The following is a 23,193-nucleotide window of genomic DNA, read 5'->3' as shown; positions in this document are numbered from 1 at the left end:
CATAAAATCTTTCAGAAAGATTATACTATACATGTAAGGGCTGGGATCATCCCCCAAATGTTCATTGGCTGGACACTTACTAGATGCCACGGCTGAGGCCCTCGTGGTTCTAAAGGAAGGGAGATGATGGTTTCATGAAACTGTCTCTGATTCCTATAATGCAGATTCGGTATGTTCCGTCTCTCCTGGGCGTGGACAGTAATTCGGTATCATTGGTAGGATAAGGCTAAGCCTATTAGCAGGTATGTGATTTTGGCTCCCCTTTCTGCACATTACAGATTGTTGCCTGGGTCAATCAGCAGATTCAGGCCTCCTAAACCACGCTTATAATGTCCTCATAATCTCAGGTTCTTCCATGTGAAATGCCAGCGTGTTTTCCTTAATGAAGAGGTTCACGGGCGCTACATGCAGAGGAGGCATTGGAAAACGCCCTTCTGCCTTTCTCCACAGGGAAGTTCCCCTGATCTCATTCCTCTTTCAGACGAGCTAATGGCAGAAGGTGCCGGCAGATTTAGTGAGAACGGTAAGGAACCTGAGGGAAGGGAAGCTACCAATCAGGGATGGCCAAAACAGGTGAGCGCCCACGTCTTGCTAATTTGCAGCCACCGAGTCTTCCTTCAGTTGTGGAACAACCCAAGGAGCTGGACTTCAATTTGGCTTCGGAGGGCGCGAGGGGTCCCCGTGGCCTGGATGGTGGGCTCTCAAATGCTCTTTTCACTTTCCTTGTGCTCCATGGTCAAGGGGGGCTTGTTGTCCAAGACATTCTCGGAGGCTGACTTCGGCCCAGAGGCCGGGCTGGGGCTGGGGCTGCTGCCGGGGGCCAGAAGGTTGGCAGACTGCAGGACCGCTTCTGAGTGCTCCCGGGCCTTCATGCGCAGGGCTGCCACGCTAGCCGTGCGGTTGCTCTGACAGCCATAGGTGGGGAGGAAGGAGAGGCCCACGTGGTCAGGGACGCAGCAGGAGCACAGGGGGCCACCTGAGGGGGGGGAGAGAGAAAGGTGAGCAGATAAAACCATCGGCTGCCAGAAGGATCACGAGCGAGAGCGGGAGTGGACTCAGCCCGTAATGCCCATCTCTAGATACGAGCCAGAAGAAGCAGCAGCAGAGCCTTGTTCTAGGCCATTTTAAATAGACAAACGCACCGGGTGAATCCCAGTCTGACAGAAGTCGTGGCTGCAATGGAATGGGAAATATTTGCAAAGCAGGAGCGGAATCCACTGCTATCAAGGACATTTGGGAGCACCTCTTCGGCCACGGACTGTCCAGCAGAACCCGTAAGCCGTTCGGAGTTTCTGAACTGGGAACCGGATTTTGCCCCTTTGTCCCCATGTCCTAGGCATAATCAACAAGCAACACAAAGCAGCAGGAGTTTCCTTCACTCCAAAACCTTTGCCTAAAATATGGAAGACCTCACTGGCCACGCAATCTGGCTCAGGCCTGGATCTATTTTCTCTTGCTTGATGTGGAAACCCTACGTGCTCTTTGGCTACAGATTAAGACAAGGGAAACAAGGTGAAAACACGTCCAGAAACAGTTAGGAAATGTTAATTTAAAATCAATAACAACAAGTATTCATAATAAACCACAGTGCGTTTTAGGTTCATGAGTCTCTCTGCTGAATTTCATTAGGAGAAAAGTAAGTAGTAAGAAGTAAGTACCGTATTTTCAGACGTATAAGACGACCTGGCGTATAAGACGACCCCCTACTTTTCCTGTTAAATTATAGGGTTTGGGCTAATAACTCAATATTTCACTTCCTGGCACACAATCTGCATAACTCGTTTAGCGTTAGTACCCTTTTTTTATAAGTGCCACGATATTGCTAAAATAAAAGAGGTAAACTTCGTGACCCTCCCAGCCCGTGCATAAAACAGAAATGAAAAGTCTTAAGCCTTTCCGTTCCCAAATACCAAGGTTTCCCCCGAGTTTTGCGCGGTTAAACAAACGGCATTTGCGTATTAATGTTTCTCCACGAAGCACAAAATTCGTTCGAATTAAGGAAAGTGGGGAGCTAAAGAATCTGGGGCTACAGGGAATACCTCTGGCACGACAGGCAACCCTGGGAAACACGAGGACTGTAGCGGCACCCTCAGTTTGCACAATCCGATCCAGAAAGCACCCGGAGGCTCCTTCGTTACTTCTAACAGAACGTCTCCACGTCCCGCCCGCCTCGCCCTTTAAACCCCACCCCCTTTCCCCCTGTAACGTTTCCCTGCTCCGCCTGCTCTGTGATTTGCCCAGCTTTGCTCCTTCACCGCCAAAGGGGGGGCCTCGCCTTCTTTCCTCTGAGCTCTCTCGCTTGGTGTGCTGCTGCTCTCAGTTCCGCACTCCGTGACCGGGCAAGTGATTCTTCTGGTCGGTGTGGGTCAGGCGGTGCCTTGGCGGGAGCAAAGGTGCTCCCTTCCTACTGTTGAGCGGCGCACCTCTGGGGACTGCCTGCCCCTCCTCTCGTCAGGGACCTGACAGCCAGCATTGGAAGCGCCAGCATGGCCAGTCCTAGAGAGAGCAATGGTGGCAGCTGCAGCAGCCGCCCCATGATCTCACGAGAGTTTGCCCTCCATCACCCGTTCGCTGTTGGCCGCTTAACCACGGGTCGCCATCGCCTACCTCCATTCACCCAGCGATCCCGCTGTCCAGCAGAAAAGATCAAAGAGATGAATAGTATTTTCCAGCGTATAAGACAACTCGGCGTATAAGACGACCTCCAACTTTTGAGAAGATTTTCATGGGTTAAAAAGTCGTCTTATACACCGGAAAATACGGTAAGTAAATTTCTCACCATAGGGAGAAATTTCCTAAAGGTCAGAGCAATCAACCAGTGGACCAGCTTGCCTCCAGACGTTGTGGGTGCTCCATCACTGGAGGCTTTCAAAAAGAGACTGGACAGCCACGTGTCTGAAATGGCATGGGGGTCTCCTGCTCAAGCAGGGGGTTGGACTAGAAGACCTCCAAGGTCCCTTCCAACTCTGTTAGTCTATGTTCTATGCTTTCAGTTGCTGTTTCAGCTCCCCAACTATCCAGCTTCCACAGGGATAGCAAAAGGGCAGGAAGGGGAGTGACTTGCACGAGATCCCCCAGTCCAGAAGGGCAGAGGGAGAGGACGGGGACACACCGCATCTAACTCCCAGCCCTATTTTGGACATGCCAAAGATTCCTCTGCTGAAATTTGGTTTCAGACTCATAAATAATGGCAGTGCAAATGTTCGTTTAGCATTTCTTTCTCCCTCGGAATAGTAAACAGGTGAATTATGCCTCTGACTGGCCTAATGCATATATTTTACTTTAAAACAAATAACTACATAAATAAACAACTGGAAAAGGGAGGGCTGACATCTTTATGCCCCGAGGAAGCATTACCACCAGGCACCAACTGCACTAAGATGGTAAATGAACAAGTGTAAAAGTACACGGTAGGTAGAAAAGTGTAAAAGTACACGGTAGGTAGAAAAGTCGCCATCCCCTGACACAACAGGAGCAGTTCTGAAAGACTCATGGAAGAAGCAGGATGTGGTGGGCAGGCCGTGGACTGTTCTAGTAATAACTTTTTCATTTTTAAGTAGAACTACACACTGGCGATCCCTTAATAGACATTTGTACCCATTACGGTGGAACTCATAAATCTTGCTTGGTGAATTTAAGCCCCTTTTGTGGACTGAGGAGAGCAACGTGAGTTTTAAGGAGGCCTCATAAAATCCTTTCCAGAGTCCCTGAGAGAATCCCCAAGACTAGAAGTCTGCGCTGGTTGGAGTCTCGTCTGTTACGGACTGAATTACCAAAAAGCTTTTGGTCTCCAGAGAAGAACAGCAGCTCAGACTCCCACACGGGCATAACTCCACAACGACAAGGCCAAGGTGGGTTGTGGCTGATTTCATGCCCAGAGGCCCCTTTGTCTTCAGTCCTGACCTCCCTTTCAGCACTGACCGGCTGGGGAACAAAATCAACCTCCAACCTTGGGAAAGTGGTCTCAAGCAAATGACTTTGCCTTGCTTCCTCTCTAAGATTAGTCCCAGAGTAAGATTAAGTTAGACAAAATGGAGGCTTCAGTTGACGTAGGGTTGAACAAAAGAGATGTTCTCCTACAGCTTCACTGTGGTGTGCCCATAGATCTCCTCATGCAACTTCCAGTCTTGGAAGTGCCAACACTGGAGTCTCTCAGCATCTCTTTTCCTGTTCCTCAGATGCCCTTTAGTCTCTACCAGCAAACTATTCTTCACTATAAATCAAAAGTTAAGCAATTTGTGTTGGAGGTCATGTAGCCGGCCACGAAATCTAGTGGAAGAATGACATGGCCTTCTTTTTCCCTTTTGCTGAGATGCTTTGGGAATCGCTGAGCTTGGGTGTTCCTGCGGATTGTGAGGGGGAGTAAATGCCCAGTTTTCCGGATATGGCATCAAGGGATGCCCCGGGGAAGGGGGAGGGCCATACCTGCCCTCCATCTTACTTTGAAGGAATGGGGAGCCTGCCTTTGGCACAGCCCAGGAGTTAAAAAGCGAAGGTGGTGGTCACAGCAGGCAACCGAAGCTCCTGCTTCTTGTCGTGGCAGATGTAAAGGGGCGGGCCTTCAAACATCTGGTTGTGGCTGTCATCTTGACCCAAAGGTTCTTTTTCCAAAAGGCAACTGGACTTTCTTGGGTTTTTTTTCCTTTGAAAATGTTTCGCTTCAGGGTTTTGCTAGTAGCTACAAATTCCCAAATCTGAAACATGAAAAATGTACACGGGCACCTATGACAAATGAGCGAGTGTAGGAAGCAAAAGGCCAAATTACCATTACAGAGGAGAAGAGGCACTGGACCTGAGTTTGGGAACCAGCCTGAGTGGTTCTGTTGTTTGTACTAGTCACAGTTCTTGAGCTGCGCTCCAGATTCAATTCTAGCCACGTTGTGCTGAGCCACGGCAAGACTGGGAGAGTCTCTCAACCCCTCCTCAGAGGTCTCCCAACCGAGTCTTCCTGCATGCAAAACAGAAAGCCCCCCCCCTCCTCCATCTTCAAAACAATGGGGAAGACTCTGGTGGGCTCAGCGGTGGGTCTGGGGGGGCCCTCTCTGCCCTTTGTCTTCTGCCCGAACAGAATTGCATATACTGGGTGGGGAATTGGCCATTATTTTAATTTCACATTGTTGATCAGCTACTTCTTTTCTATGCGCTAGCCCAGCAAACTTTTGTATTAATGCACAAACACTCTTGGGACTAAATGCTCTTGTAACTGCAGATTTTGTGTCTGGTTGCACATTTAATTAAAAAAGACCTGTTAATATCATCACAGAAACAGTATTCTGAAGATTCTGGTGCCTGAGTAGCACAAACCAGATCTACTGACAGACTGAATCTACTGACAGACTGAATCTTCAGCAATTGGAGTATTTAGGACATTTTGCCAGAATCTTGTTTTACATAACAAATTGGATGGATGAAAAGAAATGGATACTTAATCTTGGTGGCCAGCCCAAAGGAGACCAAGTAAGAGGAATGGAGCCATTGCTGGGGTCTAGATGTCCTCTGGGCTCCAGCATTAGGGAAACGACGAATCCTAGAGGCATTGAGGTGAAGAAGAGCTGGGTGTGGGGCGGCTCACAGGTAGTCTGGCCAGGATGGGCCTTACCTTCCTTACCTAAGATCCTGTTTGGATTAAGATCACGCTCTCCAAGGTGGGCTGCTTTCTGACACCGCTAATTGCACTTTGCTTGGTTCCACTTCCATCAGAGGTAAGTTTGCTAAGGTGGGCTTTCTTTTCTTTTCATCAATGCATTTTAATTCTTTAACTGATTTGTTTAATTCTCTTTTATCTTCATTTTTGCTCCTGCTAGTCTCCGTGAGCATCGGAATACACCCAATACAATACTTTCCCTGGCTTGAGCAGCCTTTGGTCCGAGCTCACCCCTCAGTCCTGCTCTGTAGGAAAAGTACTCTGCATCCTCCTAATGCAACATTTTACTTCCATGGTACCTGAGGGGATCCTAAAAAACAGGGAGGGGTCTCTTTCAATGCAGGAGGATAGGAGAAGAAGAAAGAAACAACGACAGCTGCCTAGGGACGCCCAGATTCTCTTTAAGACCTTCTGCTGCTACTACAACCATCAACTTGAACTGCTACGTTTTCTTCCCCCAAACCCAGCCTCTCAGCGTGGATGACACACACCTGGGCTACATCGCCAGGATGCCACGCATCGCCCGTCCTCTCCTCCCCTGGGGGGCACAAGAGCACCGGGCGTGATGGATAATATTTCAGCTGCTTTCCATACTTTCTGCTTTCTGTCCTGTGCAGAGGAGGGCACTAACGAGGCCTTTTATTTACATGCATTTGATACTCTCAAGAGTTGATTGCTGATTATAAAGCATGTTAATTGATTTGCTCCATCACTTTGGAAAATTGTTAACATGGGACAAAAGAAATAAGAAAATCATTAAAGAAAGTCAAATTCTACTACGTGTTAGGCAAAGCCTAAGCAATGCCTGTATTTCATTTTTAAGTCCGGTGGGTTACTTAACCAACGTGATAAGTACAGCCCAAGTGCCCTGCCCTGACTAATAAGGTTCTGCCACCGTATGTAGGCACACCCGAAGGAACCCCCATGCAAAATATGCACTTTGGTGAGAATAACAGCACAACTTCATTTTGTTTCTATTGCCTTATAACAGATGGACTCACGGCTATTGACCACCACCCATCCCGGCCTTGATCCATTGAGACCTTCACATTTGCTTTACTAAGTTAAGAGGAGATTAGACCACCAGCTGTAGTCATATCCTTGTCCCATTCCTTGATACTAATTAGGCAACGGTGCCGTCAGTTTGGTTCCTCCGGCCAGTATGTTCCACAGAAACAAGCAAAATCCAATTTTATCCCAAATATCCTCACACTATTCCTAAAACAGAGCGCCAGGACCTCTAATCTAGAGATTACTTTGCAAGCCAGCATGCCATTTCCCACTTCCCTCCTCCCCAGCTAAGAAGTACACCTCATAAGCAGGTAGATCTTCTATCAAACTTCTCAGCACACCCTGGAACACTTGCGGCAAAATGTACTTGGAGGCCCAGTCTTTTAACTGGGCCTTTGCTCATCCGTTCCAAGAATCTGCCATCTCCCATATTCTAAATTACAAATACACAATTAGTTTTCCATTAGGTTAGAGCAAATTCTGCAAAATTGATCTGGAGCACCTACTGTTGCTATATTACATCATGCTTGAAAGGCAGAGCTCGGACATAAATACTTAATGTAATAAATACAGTCTGAAATATTTGATCCACTTGACAGTTTAATTGATCTGCGACAGACAGACTGACAGGAAAAATTAAATTAGTCCTGCCTCATTTCTGCCAAAAGCACATTTTGACTCCAGGTACTTGAATTATAGTTTGGTTCACAAAGGATCCCATTTATACAGTTGCCACTCAAGGAAAACGGGAGCAGCCTGGGCAGTTCAGCTTTGGGTTTTAAGAAGCAGCTCACCATTGCCCCATTTCTTCTTCCTAAGAGTTTGGGGCAGGGATGCAAAACTACCGGTACAAGACAAGAGAACCCCTTTATGGCTCCCAAAAGCCATACATGGGAAGGCTTGGGGCTGCTTCAAGGGGCAAGAGGGGGGCTAAAAGAGGTGAGTTTTTTAAAGGGGGTATAATGAATTTTGGATCCCAGCCTCCACACGGTTCAAGAACCAATGGAATTTCTGCACTTCTGGCTTAAAGCAACTTGGGATAAGGTGAGATGTGAGTGGCAAGTCCTTCTGTGTTTACAATTTCCATACGATGCACAAAGAGGCCGGAAGCAAACTGGTTCCCATGTATTTTGTTGGGATTCCTTGTTAACCAAGCGCTGCCTTGTTCTCTGAGAACGAACTGTGCGGGGCTGAATCCCAGGTGATCCCGGCTGCTTCCCATCAGTGCAAAATAAATCCCCATTCAGTTCCAGTTGCTCTTCCTTGTACCTATCAACCCGAAGCTAGGCACACATGGAGAAAGCGGGGGACTTGCCGCTCACTTTATCGCAGACAGACATCCACTGAACGCTTAGTTCCCAAATTCCTCATTTCCATCTCCACACGTTGTAGTTGGAAATTTCATCTATTCTGAAAATTCCCTGTGATGTTTCCTTCTAGTCAAGAGGAAAAACTCAGTTTCCCAAATCTGACTTCTCACCCAAGATTGCCTCTTATTCCACCAAGTGGGATATTTTCTGGAATGCTAAATTAGGCCCAACTCCGCTGCCCTGCGCCCAATCTTCCCTGGGTTCAGGATCCAGGGCTCCCAGGAGCTCAGCCGCTCAGTCGACAGGAGCTTAATCAAAAACTTTTTTTTTAATTTTCACCGTTCTCTGATTCCTGGATTTCTTCTTTCATTCCCACCAACGGCCAGCACTGAGGGTGAAATGAAATGCAAATCGGGTTTTTAAGCCACTTGGGATATTACAGGAGGAATTAAAACTGCAAAATGGCAGCATATTCACTTAAAACCCTTCCTTAATTTACAGTTTGGCCCTGAAGCCTTGGCTACATCTAGAGTTCCTAAAGTATCATCAATATGGAAACATCTTTTAGTTGTGTCCAAACCTTTTATAATATAGATTATTATTACAATTGATATTATTTATCTTTGGAATAAGGAGGTAAAATATTCTATGCAAGTTAATTAATGGCAATATGTTTTTAAAACGTGAAGTATATTTTTTAGGATTTTACAATATGACTAACTCAACTAGAGCTCCTTTTCCACGTCTGCTGGACTTTTCAGAGAATGTCTGAAATGTACCATTTTGTAGAAGGGCGATATGGATGAGGAAATACTTAAACATATGATATCAGGATTGAAACAGGATGTTCAAAATCAAAGCAAACATATACCGGCTTAGTGTGATGTATGAAAACATCTTGTGGCTCACTATTTTTATAATTTGCTTCCATTAATGGTGGGATCAGCTGGCTACGGTAATTGACTTTCTTTTGCAAAACAAAAAGATGAGCCTTCACACTTCATAAAATACTGTTTCTTTAAACTGACACCCCTTCCCTTTCTACATCTCCTGAACACATATAAAACAGACCACGTACAAAGACTTAGGAGCAGCCCTGACTGAAAAAAATGGATCCATTCAGGATTAGGCCTACCATGACGATCAAAAATATAATGAAGATACAAGGATGGCTTTGAATCAGCTAGCAAGGAATTTGAATCAAAAGCATCTGGAATTCCTACGAATTCATGAAACAACTTCCAATATTTTCTTTCTCTGAAGGCATAAATTTGCCTTCAAGGAGGTGTTAGTGGGGAGATGATAAAAACGCCATCCAGAAGAAAATGTTTTGCTTGGTTTTGCCTGCACAAAATGACTCGGAGCCCCCCATTTTGTTCCTGCCTGTAAAGAGTTGGATGAGTTGACAAATTCTATTAATCCAGGCTAATTTACAGCTCGGCCCTTTCTCTGCCTCAGAAGCACCGCAATTAAGGGTCCAGCAGCCCTTCTGCCACCAGAGCAGCTCAAAAGCCCTGAATGGTCCTGATCGATCCCATGGCTGCTTTGATGTATAATGCAAAAGCTACTTTCCCATCAATGGCCAAGGAGGAGGAGGAGGAGGAGGAGGAGGAGGAGGAGGAGGAGGAGGAGGAGGAGGAGGAGGAGGAGGAGGAGGAGGAGGAGGAGGAGGAGGAGGAGGAGGATGTACCCTGGCAGGAGCAGCCACATAAAAGAGAGGGGACAACCGCCACGAGGGGGGGACGGGGGGATGGGGACGACAGTGCAAATCATGCCCTGAGCAAAGAATTCTGCTTTTCCCTCCAATTTGCTCCAGGTGAGGAGAGTGAGACTCTCTGAGAGCTGAAAAAACCAGAGGTTCCTGTTGGCCTCCATTAATGATTTTGCAATTAATGAATTGTTTCTGTCCATTAAGGAACTGTGCTGGGCACTTGCTTTTAAGCCTGCTAATTTATACTGGCCAGCCCATGTCTCTACCTAGTGCATAAATAAAACAAGTGGTGTGAGGCAATGTTTCTCAATCTCAGCAACTTCAAGATGTGTGTTGCTGAAGCCTGCTGGCTGGGGAACACACATCTTCACAAGGCTGCAGTTGAGAAACCTTGATGTAAAGGATTTTCCCTTTGAGCAGCCACAGCCGCTCTGCTTGGAAAAGTACCGGGGGTGGGTGGGGGGTTGTCTGTTGCCTTGTGAAGAGAAGCAAAAACTTTGGATCCCCGCATCCATACCAACCTGCTTCTACGCCAGGCTGTTCCTTTCCAGGGTAAGCAACGTTAGACAGGGGATAGAAAGGAATGCCAACTGTTAGGACAAGGAGATGGAAGGTCTCAGATGGGAAAAAGGAACATTGCGAAATCCTGCTGACACACACACACACACACACACACACCCCGCCCAGCATCCTTCACTGTGCCTTCCATACTTTTCAATCCACGCAGGGTCCTTCCTTCCACAAGGTGTAGACATCGTTTGGTACACTTTCCCAACCTTCCCCTTCCTATATTCCTTCTGCAATTCAGTTCCAATTCACGTTTTCTACGGGATCAAACCAGTTCATGCTGGGCCCTGACTTCTGCATTTCACTGGCATTCCTTCTGCCATTTTGCAACAGAGAAAAAGGAACACACACTTAAAATAAGGACAAACCTTTGTGTGGTCACACTTGCCATCTTGATTTTGCTGACTGCCCCACCCCCATTCCTCAGATGCCCCTGAAATGGCAGCCTTGGACGGGGGGGGGGGGCTTGTCCCAGAAGCTAAGCAGGGCTGGGTTAATTCCTGCTTGGAAGAGAAAGCCTCACTGGGCGCGATCACCGAGGGATGAGGGCGCCTCGTCTTCTCAAAGGGGAAGGAACCCCTTTCAATAAAGCTTGTGGCTAAGTAAGTAAAGGATTGCAGCTTTAGTGTCCATTTATTAAATCTTCAGTTTGCATTCTATAGTGAGGGAAGCCCCAGGGGCCTCTGCATAAAAAAACAGCAGATGGTTAAAGGATTAAGCAGGAGACACACACGCGCGCACACACACACACACACACACACACACACACACACACACTCCCAGCTGCCCACTCCCAGAAGAGTGGAGCTTTTAAAACAAGATTAAATACACTCCTGGACAGGTATGAATCTCAGGCCTGTGAACAATGCTCGGGGAGTTCACCTGGACGCCTCCCTCCCCCTCCTTCTGGGTATCAGTCAGTCCCATGGAAGCGAAATGCTGGGATTAGGTGAGCAGGAGAGACCGTAGCAGGATTTGTTTAGGCCAGCTCTTTCAAAATTCTGGGGATGCACAAATTGGCTCTTTTCTACTCTAGAAACACATCACTTGCAACCTTGGGTTGCATTAAAAGAAAGGCTAAGAAATATGGTTATTTTTCCCTTGCCAGGATCCCTGCAATGGGAACATCACCACCTGGCGCTGCTTCTGTGTTAATCTGCCTCTCACTTAAAAAAGAAGGATTTTTTAAACATAAATATTAATATAAATAAATATTAAAATAAATATTTGAGAAAATATAACCCTTTTACACATTACTTCCATCAGTTCAAAATAAGCACCTCCACCATCATAAATGATATGCACACTACTCTGAGCTCTGTCTGTAAAAGAGGCAAGATACCTGCGGTTCCCACTAAGGAATTTCTTGCTGGAAAATAAATGGAGGCCAACTCCCAAAGTCCATCAACTCCCAAAAGCCTTTCTGAATATTCAACATTTGAGCTTCTCCTCTGCCTTGTCTGCAGGCTTCCATCTTCCCCGTGGCCCTGAAGACAAAAAAGGCCCAGGGCACGGGCGGCCCCTACAATTCCCTGGCCAAGCATCACTCAGCTTAAGCAGGCTTAATACCAGGTAAATGCAAATATATCTGCAATTTTGCAGCATCATTTTATCTATAATTACATTTTAAAAACACATCACTTGTTTAATATGAACCAATTTCAGAGAAGTTTGGCTAAAAGTACAGTCTGAATCCTCCTCTCCATTCCTTCTTTTCTTTATTCCAGTGCCTGCATAACAACGTTGCATAAAAACAATCCTACAAAACCGGTGTGCACCCTGCCCGGTACCAAATGCTGCACTTCCCGCCTCTCTGCAAGAATGCAGCATGCTACTTAACGGCTGATGCAACCTGTCCTCTGCCAGAGGGCCCACAAATCACACTGTGAATATAATGCTGGGCCTTACTTGCGCGTATAAAATTATATTTTTAAAAACCACACCCTGTTCTATTTTTCTTTTAATTTATTCGCCCAGAAAAAAGAAAAAGACTTGAGCTAGAAGCAGTCTGAACTCCTAGCGCTGCTGGCATCTCTCTTTCAGCTGCTCTCTAAATCCCGGCTTCTCTCTCGCGCTGCCGAGAGTAACAGACTCTACTGACAGTCAGAGGGAGCCAGCCGGCGCTGCCCGTAAGAGTTACAGACCTGGAACTCCGTGTTTGGACTCCGATCCCCAGAGTGCACCAAGCCGAGACTGGCTGCCAGAGACAGAGTATCCTGGATGAGGTTCTCTACTCACGTCCTTGGAGTCAGTCTGACTCCCATCATCTGAATCAGGCTGACTCAGTTCCCATGGCCCTGAGCCCGAGGCAACTGAATCAGGCTGGCCTACGTTGATCCAGCAATGTCCAGTTTGATCTGACACTTTGACTCCGTTTGTCGTTTCAGTTCAGGCATTCAAATGAAAGCAAATCTCTGAATCAGAATATTTATGCCTTGTGGGTGCGTTGTATAAATTACAAGCAAAAAACCCTCTCATTTTGCAAAAGGGGCGTGTAACAGAGAATCAAACCCACAAGTGACTTTAATGCAAACAACTTTAGCCGTGCCTTTAATCTAAGCTTTAAGTAACACACCAATGTTTATCAATGATAAAATTGTTGATATCACAACTTGATATAAACTTACAGAAGTAAGGAAGACTTCTTCAAGCGGATAAGAGAACATATTAATCCAGAGGATATTCAATTTAGTCTATAGCACTCTGTGAACATTTTATACTGAAGTGGGAAAAACTGATGGTGAATCAATTGTGTTTAGACAAGAGCGAAGCCTCTGGGGCAAAAACTCCCCCACTGAAATCTCAAAGGAAAGACGGAGCTGACGCTCTCCGGGTCCCAGCGCCATCGGAAGCAAACGGGGCTCTTATCTCCACCTATCCTATGTGCAAAGGGTGACGGAAACAAACAAGGCAAGCCAGGAAAGTCAGACCTGCAGAGATGTCCACTAGGTACGACCAAAAAAAAAAAGGTCTGAAGGGCAAGCTGACCATGCAATGCGCATTGAAAGGCCAGCCGTGGCTCCGGTCACCTTGTCACAGCTGCCCAGGCCTGGAGGGGCCCCTCGAGTCCCTGGCTTTACATGGCAGCTCACAGCTCAGGCCGGGAAAGTCATGCAGGCTGCCACATCCTGTTGAAACACAATAAGTGCTGCAAGGTCAGGGCATCCCCGGGCCAAAGGCCCCCCTGCACTGGCCAGGCTGGGAGGGGGAAACGCTGGGTGGGAGGTGCAGTGGGCCGGAGGGGCTTTGAGGGAGGGAGGGAGGGCGGCTTTCAGCCCCGCTCGCCAACCCCGCCATTAAAGTCAGTCAGGAACGTTGCTGAGCTGACATCAATAGGGAGAAAAAAGCCCTCCGAGGCTATGAATTTTTTGGGTCCTTCACAAAATGTGGACTTCCTGCGACTTTTGGAACACGATTGTCCATTTGTTCCACTGACCGAAGGAGAGGAAAGCCTCTCCTGACGGGCTAAACTGAGCCGAAAGCTCCCTCCGGCCTCCCTTGGCAAGGCAGCGGATGGGCGGCGTCTTCCTGCCCTGCCTGCCTGCCTGGGTGGGGGCCACGGTCCCTGCTCAACGGTGCCGGGGCGGAGAAGCCCTATCTTCTGCAGCCTATTCTCTGGCCGCAAAGGACATTTTCCTTCCTTCAGTCAACTGCAACGTTCTCGTGAAACATCAGAACGGGAGGAAACATTTTCCTACCAAAAATCATCCCTTTTTCTCTCTCCCGGTGTTCTTTCTTTCCCGTTCTCTCCATTTTATTTCCCTTTTCGCACTCTGCTGCTCCGTTGTGCTTTCTTTCTAGTTTGCGACTTCCTTTCGTTCCCCCCCCCTCCTGTTCGCAAGGGGCAAAGCAGTGACAGACTGGGAGTTGGTGGGGCCTTCCACCACCGTCTGATACTAGCCATAAACCCACCCAGAGCCACTAAAATAATGTCCAGAGGCTGTGGGAGACTGAGGACTTTTGGACGGATCTGTTACACAAGCCTGCCAGGGGGGAAGGCAAGGATGCAGGCAAATCCTAAGATGGAAATAAGGCTCCCTGGGAAATCCCTTAGAGCAAAGTTTCTCCAACTTGCCAGTGTGAAATTGTGGGAACGTCAATTCCCAGAATTTCCCAGCCAGCATCTGCATATTCTGGAAGTTGAAGCCCCCGCATCTCAAAGTTGCCACGGCTGAGAAACGCTGCTTTAGACAAAAAGGTGATTTTTCAGACAGTTTAAAGAGAAGCTAGAAAGAGGCAGGGGAAAGACATCCACCAGAAACAGGGCAAGGACTACTGACGTTTTACTGAATCAGAGCTTTTGCTGACAGTCTGGGCTCTGCACTCTGCTAGCCCTTTGGCTTTCCGTCGTTCCCTCTGCGCGTTCAGCTTGGCCCAAAGAGAGGGCAGGCAGCAGGGCGCAGGCAGATTAGCTCTGCCAGAGAACTTTCATCACGAACATACATCTTTGATACGCAGGACGTTTGCGTTGGGACAGAAGTTGTCTGGAACAGGGTAGGGGGGGAGGGGGAGCGGGGGACCTGACACCCCAAGGCCCCTTCCAACTCCGTCACTCTGAGGTGGAACATGAACCCTTGGGAGTGGAGGCGGCAGAGGTTAGTGGCCTGGTCAGTCCAGCACTGGCACTTATCCTTTCCCAGCACGTTTTAAATAATAGTCTAAGGATCCTAAGTCCAGTGGGGCACCTGGATTGTGTCCCCCCCCCCAAGACTTCATAGGGTTTCTCCTTCTCAGCTCAGGGTGTCCCCAGCTGCCTCTCCAATCAGGCCTCCGTTTCTCTGCAGGCACTTAGCCAAATATAGCAACAGCACAAATGTTGACTCAGAAGGAATAGTTCCATTGATTTTAATTGTATCTCCTCCCAAGTAAGATTGCATCTTAAAAAATTAATAAAATTTAATTTCATTTAGAGTTAGGTCCCAAACATGCCATAATAAAATTGAACATTTAACCATGCAGTCCGAACGTAATGTTTAAAAACACGGGCTCTGCCAAGAGAGCCCAGCCAGCTCCGTGGCACTCAGGGAGTGAACGCCGGCCCAGCCGAGTGCCAGCTGGCGATTGCTGAAGAAGACTCTGCCCCGCGGCACACGGTGTCTCTTACCTTTGAGGGAGGCCACTTGTGACAAGGCTTGGGCGTACGTCGCTGAGTTGAGGAGGGTCCCTGGTAGACAGGAAGGGAAGAAAGATCCAGAAGCACCAACTGCTCTGCTGAGGCTGCAACGGGGGAGGGGAAGGGTGGGATGACAAGTGAGCAATTCAGGAACGGATCAATGCACCGTCGTCTCAGCATTATCCGCCTTCAGGAACATCAAGAATCTGAGAAATGGTTGCCTGCCTGGGGATGAATGTTGACCGTCACACCACTTTGGACACCTGTTCCAGAGCAGCCACCTGCCAGTTTGTGTTGGGCGTTTCATTCAAGGTGCTGGTGTTGACCTTTAAATGCTAAGTGGCCCGGAACTGGAGTGCCTCCAGTAGATCTCCCCCTTGGGCTTCACGGTCAACCATTAAGTTCTTCTCCAGGTCCCATTACCTCAGACAGGCAGGTCCTCTTCCGTGCAAGCTCCTTTCAAAGCCAAATGGAAGCTTACCAATTCCATTAAGCTTTTGGAAGATGATTTGCTAATTCCTCTTCTTTGGATTGCCTGTTGCTACTAGTCTAGTGCTTACTTTTTCAACCTATTTCTATTTTTGCAGGGGGGATCTACGAAGAGGCTGTCTCTTTCTCCACAGTGTGGGATATGGAACAATGGACTGAATTTACAAGATGGCAGATCCCATCCTGAAATGTCCCAAAGAGCAGTTTAGCCGTAGCTGGTGGAAACTAGAGTAGGGGTCTCCAAACTTGGCAACTTTAAGACTTGTGGATTTCAACTCCCAGAATTCCCCAGTCAGTTCTGTGTCAACCCTGAAAGATGCAATTATCCCTTTCATTCTGATCTCTTCTCGGTCATTAGCTGTAAAACCACCATTTTTACGTTAGGACAACTACACGAGGCTTTGTGGCAGCTCTTGGCATCCAAGCAGCTTATATGCTTTGGCATCTTCCCATGGGGCATAGAGTATCCACCCAATTTGTCCACTTGGAGTTCCCTTGGTGAGCCAGATAGGAAGCCTGCCAGATGTGGCAAAGGTGCACAAACGCAACAAGATAGGCAGAGAAACGGGCAAACGTTGGGACAGAAGTTGTGAGAAGCGCAGGTGAGGAAGGGCAGAAGCATCTGACTTAAGAAGTGCGGTTGGCAAGGAAAGTAAGGAAACAGCTGGCTATTGTCAGGAGGTGAGCAACAGCAAAATTAAAGTTCAACTTTAAAAGACATTACAGAAATAAGGACTAGTCCTGCCACCCACTTTCCACCCATGGAGGAACATGGGAAAGGTGAGAAAATACGACGGGCCTCACTGGTGTCCCTCCTCTGTGCAACCCTAAAGGACTTCAACACCAACGCAAGCCGTCTTATGGGAAAGCCAGGAGAGGAGCCATCCCTGGTGCTTGGAGAACGGGCCCGGAAGCCCTCTCCGGAGCACAACTCCCGGACCTTCACCCCACTTCCCATTCCATTTATATCTCCCTTTCTCTTTGCGTCAGTGCTGTCCTGGGCATCACTGCGTGTCCTTCGTCACTCCCGTGTTCCGTAGAAGCATGAAAGCTCTTTTCACTTTCTACTGTTCTTCCGGGAGCAAAGAGTTCCCAAGCTAAGCAGACAATATAGTTCTGTCTTCATTAATGTTACCTACTTAGTATGACCTTGTGCCGGAGCCATCTGAACATTTTCTTCAGTGTTATAGGACATTCTTTCTTTTAAATCTACACGGCATCAATTTATTCCCATTAGTTGGTGCCTCTGTTAGGTTTAATTTGATGCTTGGGACCAGGGAAGACTAGAAGCACCTGGGACAGCTCCCTCCCTCGGCCTTTCTGCCTCAGCCCCTTCACACACACACACACACACACACACACACACACACACACGCCCAGGTGCCTGCGGTTAGCCAAATCCTTATCCCAGGAGGAAGCCAAAGCTTACCTCTGCTGAAGGTCCACGCTCTCTTTCTTATTCCTAGGTTGATCAACGGGGGAGGGGGAGCTTAAATTTCTTCCAGGGGGTGTCAGTTCTGTCACAGCCTCCTTAGAAGCTTCTTGATCAGAAGATCCTCTCTCTGTTTTCCTCCATTTAGCTCTTCTGTTCTGGAACCAGACCTGAATCAGGTTGGAGAGAAGCACTCAGGAGCCTTGTGTGAACATTAAAAAAAAAGAAATCATACACGTGGATTTGTCTTCTTTTGACAGTCTTCTAAGAAGGCTGACGTTCTAGGAAATGATCGTGTTCATGTGCCAGCAGTCTGAAGCCTAACCGCCTTCAAAGAATAGGAGAAAATAAATGGTATATATGCATATATGTATGCGTATGTATGTACATGTATCTAGTTGTGCAATTGTAAGGCCACCGTAACTGCAAAATTATTAAAAATATCTGCAAAAAGCAGGCTTAAATGCAGTTTGAATCCCTTGCACACCGTCCATTCTACTTCAAAGAAACACTCCTGCAAATCGGAATGTGATTATTTTAAACAGAGTTTGGCTTAACTTGTGGCATTATTGTGTTTATTAGTGGCAATTGGGCTTTCTTAGTTATGGGCCGAGGAAACCCACCATTTAAAAGGCGATTACAGTGTGCTGAGTATCATTGTTCTTATTATCACTCAATTTTTATTTAGCCTGCTTTTAATTGCATGTATCAGCAAAGGCTGAATAATGATTTTTATCTGCATCCAAATTTAGGAATTAAATGCAAAGCCAATTGCAGACACTTCCTTGTGCCTTAATTGAATGAAGGTCACAGCTATAACAACATTTAATTGAGCTATTTTTCATTATCATATTTTAATGACTTTGCAATGACAGTTTGCCGGCTTCTGGAGAAAGAGCCTGATGAAGCCGTTTATTTTCGTATTTAGTTTTTGTTTGACAACATCATCTTCGATTAAGGCCGGGCTTTTCAGCACATTAATCATATTTGAATGAGCGGAGGGCAGCCATGTAGACAGAGCTTCTTCTTCTCCGGGTGTCCCAGCATGAAAGCAGACCCCCAACTCTATTGTCTGCCCGCATAAGGCTCGACAAGAAGGCTAAACGTTATAATTGTCACCACCCCTATCTCGCCCTTGCACCTTTCAGGAAGAAGTTATGATCTTCTGAATGCTCCATAATTGTCCCATTTATCTCAATTTGCAGCACAGTCTTTAGGCACCAATTGCTAAAATGGTGGGAGGGAAAACTCCAAACCAACGTAGCTCCCACGTACTGGCAGAAGGGAGATTTCAGTGTCCAAATAATAATAATAATCACTTTAATTTCCCTGCACATGACCAGTGATTCATGTTCAGATTTAATAATCATGGTTGCGTAATCTGATTATGGAAGAAATAATTTGTTTACAATCCCCAATTTACTGCAGCGAATTCCATTATCTCTCCTCAGCCATTGGGTTTTAAGAGATACTAACATGACCCAAGGGAAGGAGAGGCATGCTATTATATTTCCTACAATTAGATCTTTGCATAATCTCAACCCCAAGCACCCACATAAAAGGAAGACAGAAGCAGCAGGCAGGAAAAGCCCCATAAATAACATATGTGAACATTAAGAAAAGCTTGGCTCTTGCTAAATAAGAGGCGTGTGTGTGTGTGTGTGTGTGTGTGTGTGTGTGTGTGTCTGTGCGCGCGTGCGCAGGTGTGGAGCTATTCGGCACCTGGTTCCCCACTCCGAGGTCCGCTGGCACACGGACCTCCTCGCCGAGGGAGAAGGCGCAGCCAGTTGGGCGTCCAGGGGAGGAAGCTCTGCCTCTTCGAGCTCCGTTGTTGGCAAGGAGAACGCTCAATCGCACCTTTCCGCCTCAAAAACAAACGGAGCCGGTCCTCCGGGGGAATCCTCCCCGTATTCGGCCCTGAACGGGTTCCCGGCCTTCGGAGCCGGCAGGCGGAAGGGGCGGCCCAGGCTCCAGAACTCGCCCTAGGAAACCTGCCGCGTCCCGGCTCTCGGCTGCAGGTCCCTCCCGGCCTTCCCTGAAGGGAGAAGCGACCCGAGGGCGCCCAGAGGCGACGGCGCACCTGTGGCCTCGTCCCTGGCAAGGCTCCGCTCCGCCCACCTGCAGGAAGGAGGCCGCCCCCGCCGCTCCTCCCTCGGGCCTCGCTGGGCAGAGCCCCCCGGCCCTTCTCTCCTTCCCCCGCCCCGATCCCCTGGGACCCCCGGCCCGGCCAGACCCCCGGCTGCACGCACTTCCTCGCAGGACTCGAAGGGAAGCGTGGAGGCCACCTTAGCCGCCGCGTGTTGCCCTAGGCCGCCGCCGCCGCCCTGCTTCCCCCGCCCGCCCGCCGGCCGAGCGCTCCCGGCGGGAGAGGCCGCTCAGCCGAGGGAGGCTTCTCGGAAGGACTCGCGCACTTTCCGCTGCTGACGGACGGCACTTCTGCAGTCCTCCGGGAGAAGAAAGCGGCGGGTGCAGCGCGGCCAAAGGCGGCCCAACTCCACGTAAAAGGAGGGAGAATTCTACTGGTCGACCAAGTGCATATTGGCACGTTTTGCTAAAAGTGGTTCTATTTTAACCTATTTCGTTCATTCCGATATCCAGAAAGGGGGGAAAACAAGGAAACGTCTGGCAGAATTAATGGAGAGACAGCTTCCGATTCTCTACCTTCTGGGTACGAAAAATATATATATTCGCCCGTCTCCCCAAAAGGACCGAGGGAGGCAGAGGCGCCCAGATGTGCGAGCTTAGGGAAGAACTGGAGCAGCTCTTCTCACTACAGCTTCTTCGAGACCGAGCAAACCTAACGGAGCCTCGCTTGAGAAAAAGCGGAGAGTCCTCCTTTGTCCCCGTTTCAATCGGGTCGAGCCAAACTGTTTTTTTCCTCCAGTCGCTTCCGCCGGACAGCAGCTTCGCCTCAAGGAAGAGCCGCGGGAGCCTTTGCCCCCTCCTCCCTCGGGGGCGCCCCGCCCCGCCCGTCCCTCCCCCCCCCGACCCTCCAATGCACGGAAATGGATGGGCGCTGATGTAATTTAGTACCTCAGAGACACGGACAAATTAGTGTAGAACATTATCACTGGTTAATTATGAATGACCGATTAATCAACCTAATCTAATATTCCACATTATGTTGATGTTATTAAAGTGCATCATGAAAATGACAGATCGGCTTCATTTATTTCCTTTGGCCAAATGTGCAAATGGATCCTGCCCGCAGGCGGCGCGAGGCCAAGGCGAGGAGGGCGCGAGGGGAAAAGGGACCGAAGCGGGAGGGGGACAGGGCGAAGCTCCGGGCCGCCGGCCTCTCCTTTACCTGCACGCGGGCCTCGGTCAGGTTGATCTTCATGGCCAGCTCTTCCCTGGTGAAGACGTCCGGGTAGTGAGTCTGGGCGAACACCGCCTCCAGCGCCTCCAGCTGCGGGGAGACAAGCAGAGCCGTCGGGCAAGGTTCCTGGGCGGCATACCCGCCCGACCCCGGCCCACAGCGCCCCCCCCCGCGGGGAAGGACGGCTTCCTCCACGCGGAGCGGGCCAGTACCTGCTGGAGCGTGAAGGTGGTCCGGTTCCGACGCTGCTTCCGACGGAGGAAGCCGTCTTCGAAGTCCGCCGTGGAGGGCCCGCCGAAGGCCGTGGCACCTGAGCCAGGAAAAAGGCCCGCTCAGAGGGAGGTCCACTCCGGCTCTGGACGGCCGAGGCTGGCGTTGAAGCCTTGTCACGGCAGCCCCCAGGGGCCCCGGCCGGGCTCCAAGGCTTGCAGGAGAGCGGAACGCCTCTGCCCCGAGCGGGAAGCCTTCCGGTCCAGGTCCCGGTTAAGGAGCCGGGCCCAGAGAAAGGCGGCGGCGAGCGGAACTCGGATCGCTCCGATGGGCAAGACACGCTTGGCGCGTTTGGGAAGGGGCGGGCAGAGATGAAATAAGCCGGAGCTCCGCAATTCTTTCCCGGGAGGATTTGCTTTCTTGTCGGCCAGGCAAGGGGAGGCAGCTCGCCTGAGGGGCCAGTAGCAAAGGGAGGCGAGGTGCCACGTTGGGCGCACTGGGGCGGTGGTCGAAGCCCCCCCTCCCTTGTCCCTTTTGGGAGCGGCCCGAGGGAAGCTCCGGGACCGCCCGTCCAAGCCAGGGCCGCTCGCTTCTGTCCTCCGGGCGGGAGAAAGCGACCCGGCTCAGACGAGCGATCCGATGGCCGAGGGGAACTCCCCGCTGGGGGCCTGACTCTGGCCCGACTTCAGGCAAAAGGCCTCGGTTGACCCCCGGAGATGCCGCGGGGTGGTAGGGCGCAACGAAGCCGGCCGCCCCGTCGCTCAGGACTTCCCTCCAGAGCCCGTCTGAGCACCCCCGTTACGGCTTCCGCGGGACTGTCCCGGGTTCCCACCGGCTTCCTCTCCAATCTCCTCTGGGCGCCCGCGAACCGCGCAGGGGCCGGACTTGCTTCGCCTCTTCCAGGGGCATCGCTTCCCAAAGGCCTTCCCGCCTCCTAAGGCGCCGCTCCTCGTGCCTGCCGCGGCCGCAGGTGCCGAGGGACCCCCGGGTCTGCCTTCCGGCCTCGTTTGCAGACGAGCAGTGCCTGCAAAGGAGGCTCGTTCGGCGCGAAGCGGGCGCGGCCCAAAGGCGTCCTGCGGGGAAGGAAACCTCGCCGAGCAGCCCGCTTAGACGGCCGAGGCCGGCGCTGCTCCTGCGCTGCGCTGAGCTGAGCTGGCCACGCTCGCGTTTGCCCAGCCGGCCCAGGCTCCGCTCGCTCCCCCAAGTCTAGCCGGAGGGAGCAGCTGGGCTGGGCAGGAAGGGAAGAAACACCAGGCCTGGATCCGGCCCCGGCGCCCCCTTCTTCCCGGGCGCTCGGCCGCTGGGACTCCGCCGTCTCCGAGGGACGGAAGCCCCGTTTGCCGCCTCCCAGGCGAAACCTCTGCAAGGAAGCCGAGGCCGCTCTGAGACGGAGCGCTTGGAGAAGGCGGCGCCGCAGTTGCCAATCCCGGCCCCGGCCCTGGCCCTTTCCCGGAGACCCCCGCCGGGCTTGAATGCCGGGCGAGTATTGGAGGAGCAGGCGCTTGGTTGCGGATGGCCGGGCCCCAGTATAAGCCCTGCCTGCCCTTTTCTTCCTGCCCCCGCCGATTTTTATAGCTGGAAACGTTTTAAAATCTGATCCATCTGCCGCGAATAGAAAGCCCGGGGGGGGGGAGGCGGAGGGGCTCGCCTTTCTCCCGCGGGAAGCCTCCCTCCCCTCCTCGGCCCGTCTCCTTCCCAGCCTGCTCCAGAAGGGGAGATTTATGTCGCCCCCGGGCCAGCCGCCCCCAACTCCGCCGCCGCGGCGCCTCCCGATTAGAGCGAAGGGGAGCATCTGGGCGGCAGGAGGCGGCGAGAGCCTCCGGGCCTGGCCTCCCAGCGCCCGCGCGCGGCTCTCTGACTGCGGCGGGAAGCAGGTGGCCCGCTCGCTGCCAGACACGTGCGATTCCGGGCCGGAGCTGCAGGCGAGTCCCATTCGGTCGCGCTTCCCCAACGGCCGGGCCGCCCCCGGGCCAAGCGGCCCCGCTCGCTTCTTCCCAGCGGCCGCGGCCGAGCCTCAGCCCGAGGTCGGGAGCCTCCTGCGCGCAGAAGGAGCCGAGCCGCAGCCCGGGAGCGCTTCGCCCGCCCGCCGAAGAAAGTTGCGCGCCTACTTACGGTGGCGACTGCGCGCGAACACTCACCCTCCAGCGGCGGGGGACAGTGGAAGTAGAACATGCCGGGCCCGGGCTGGGCGCTGCAGGCGGTGGCGTCGGCGGCGTCGGCGTCCGAAGTGGCTGGAACTGCGGGACAAACGAGCGAGGTTGGCCCGACGGGACGGCGCCGCTTCTTGCGGGCCGGGCTCGGTCGGTCAGGCGGACCCCGCCGGCAGCAGAGGGCGACCCGTTCCCCGCTCCTCCTCGCCTCTGCCAGGCCCTCGTTCCGGGAAAAGT

General features: G+C 50.7%; 1 protein-coding gene across 1 annotated transcript; it reads right to left on the bottom strand.

Annotated features, from left to right (window-relative positions):
- Window positions 1-701: 701 nt before the first annotated feature.
- Window positions 702-22,978, bottom strand: DRGX (dorsal root ganglia homeobox; the record flags this gene model as incomplete). Its single annotated transcript, XM_081326416.1, has 6 exons — window positions 702-976; window positions 15,348-15,460; window positions 17,275-17,447; window positions 20,585-20,686; window positions 20,809-20,906; window positions 22,945-22,978. 6 exons carry the CDS (start codon window positions 22,976-22,978, stop codon window positions 702-704), a joined length of 795 nt encoding a protein of 264 aa, XP_081182542.1.
- Between the last annotated feature and the right edge of the window lie 215 nt (window positions 22,979-23,193).

This window comes from Vipera berus, assembly GCF_964194415.1.
Source record: "Vipera berus genome assembly, chromosome: 4".
In the NCBI taxonomy this organism is placed as follows: Eukaryota; Metazoa; Chordata; class Lepidosauria; order Squamata; family Viperidae; genus Vipera; species Vipera berus.
This window is presented reverse-complemented; position numbering and strand designations above follow the sequence as displayed.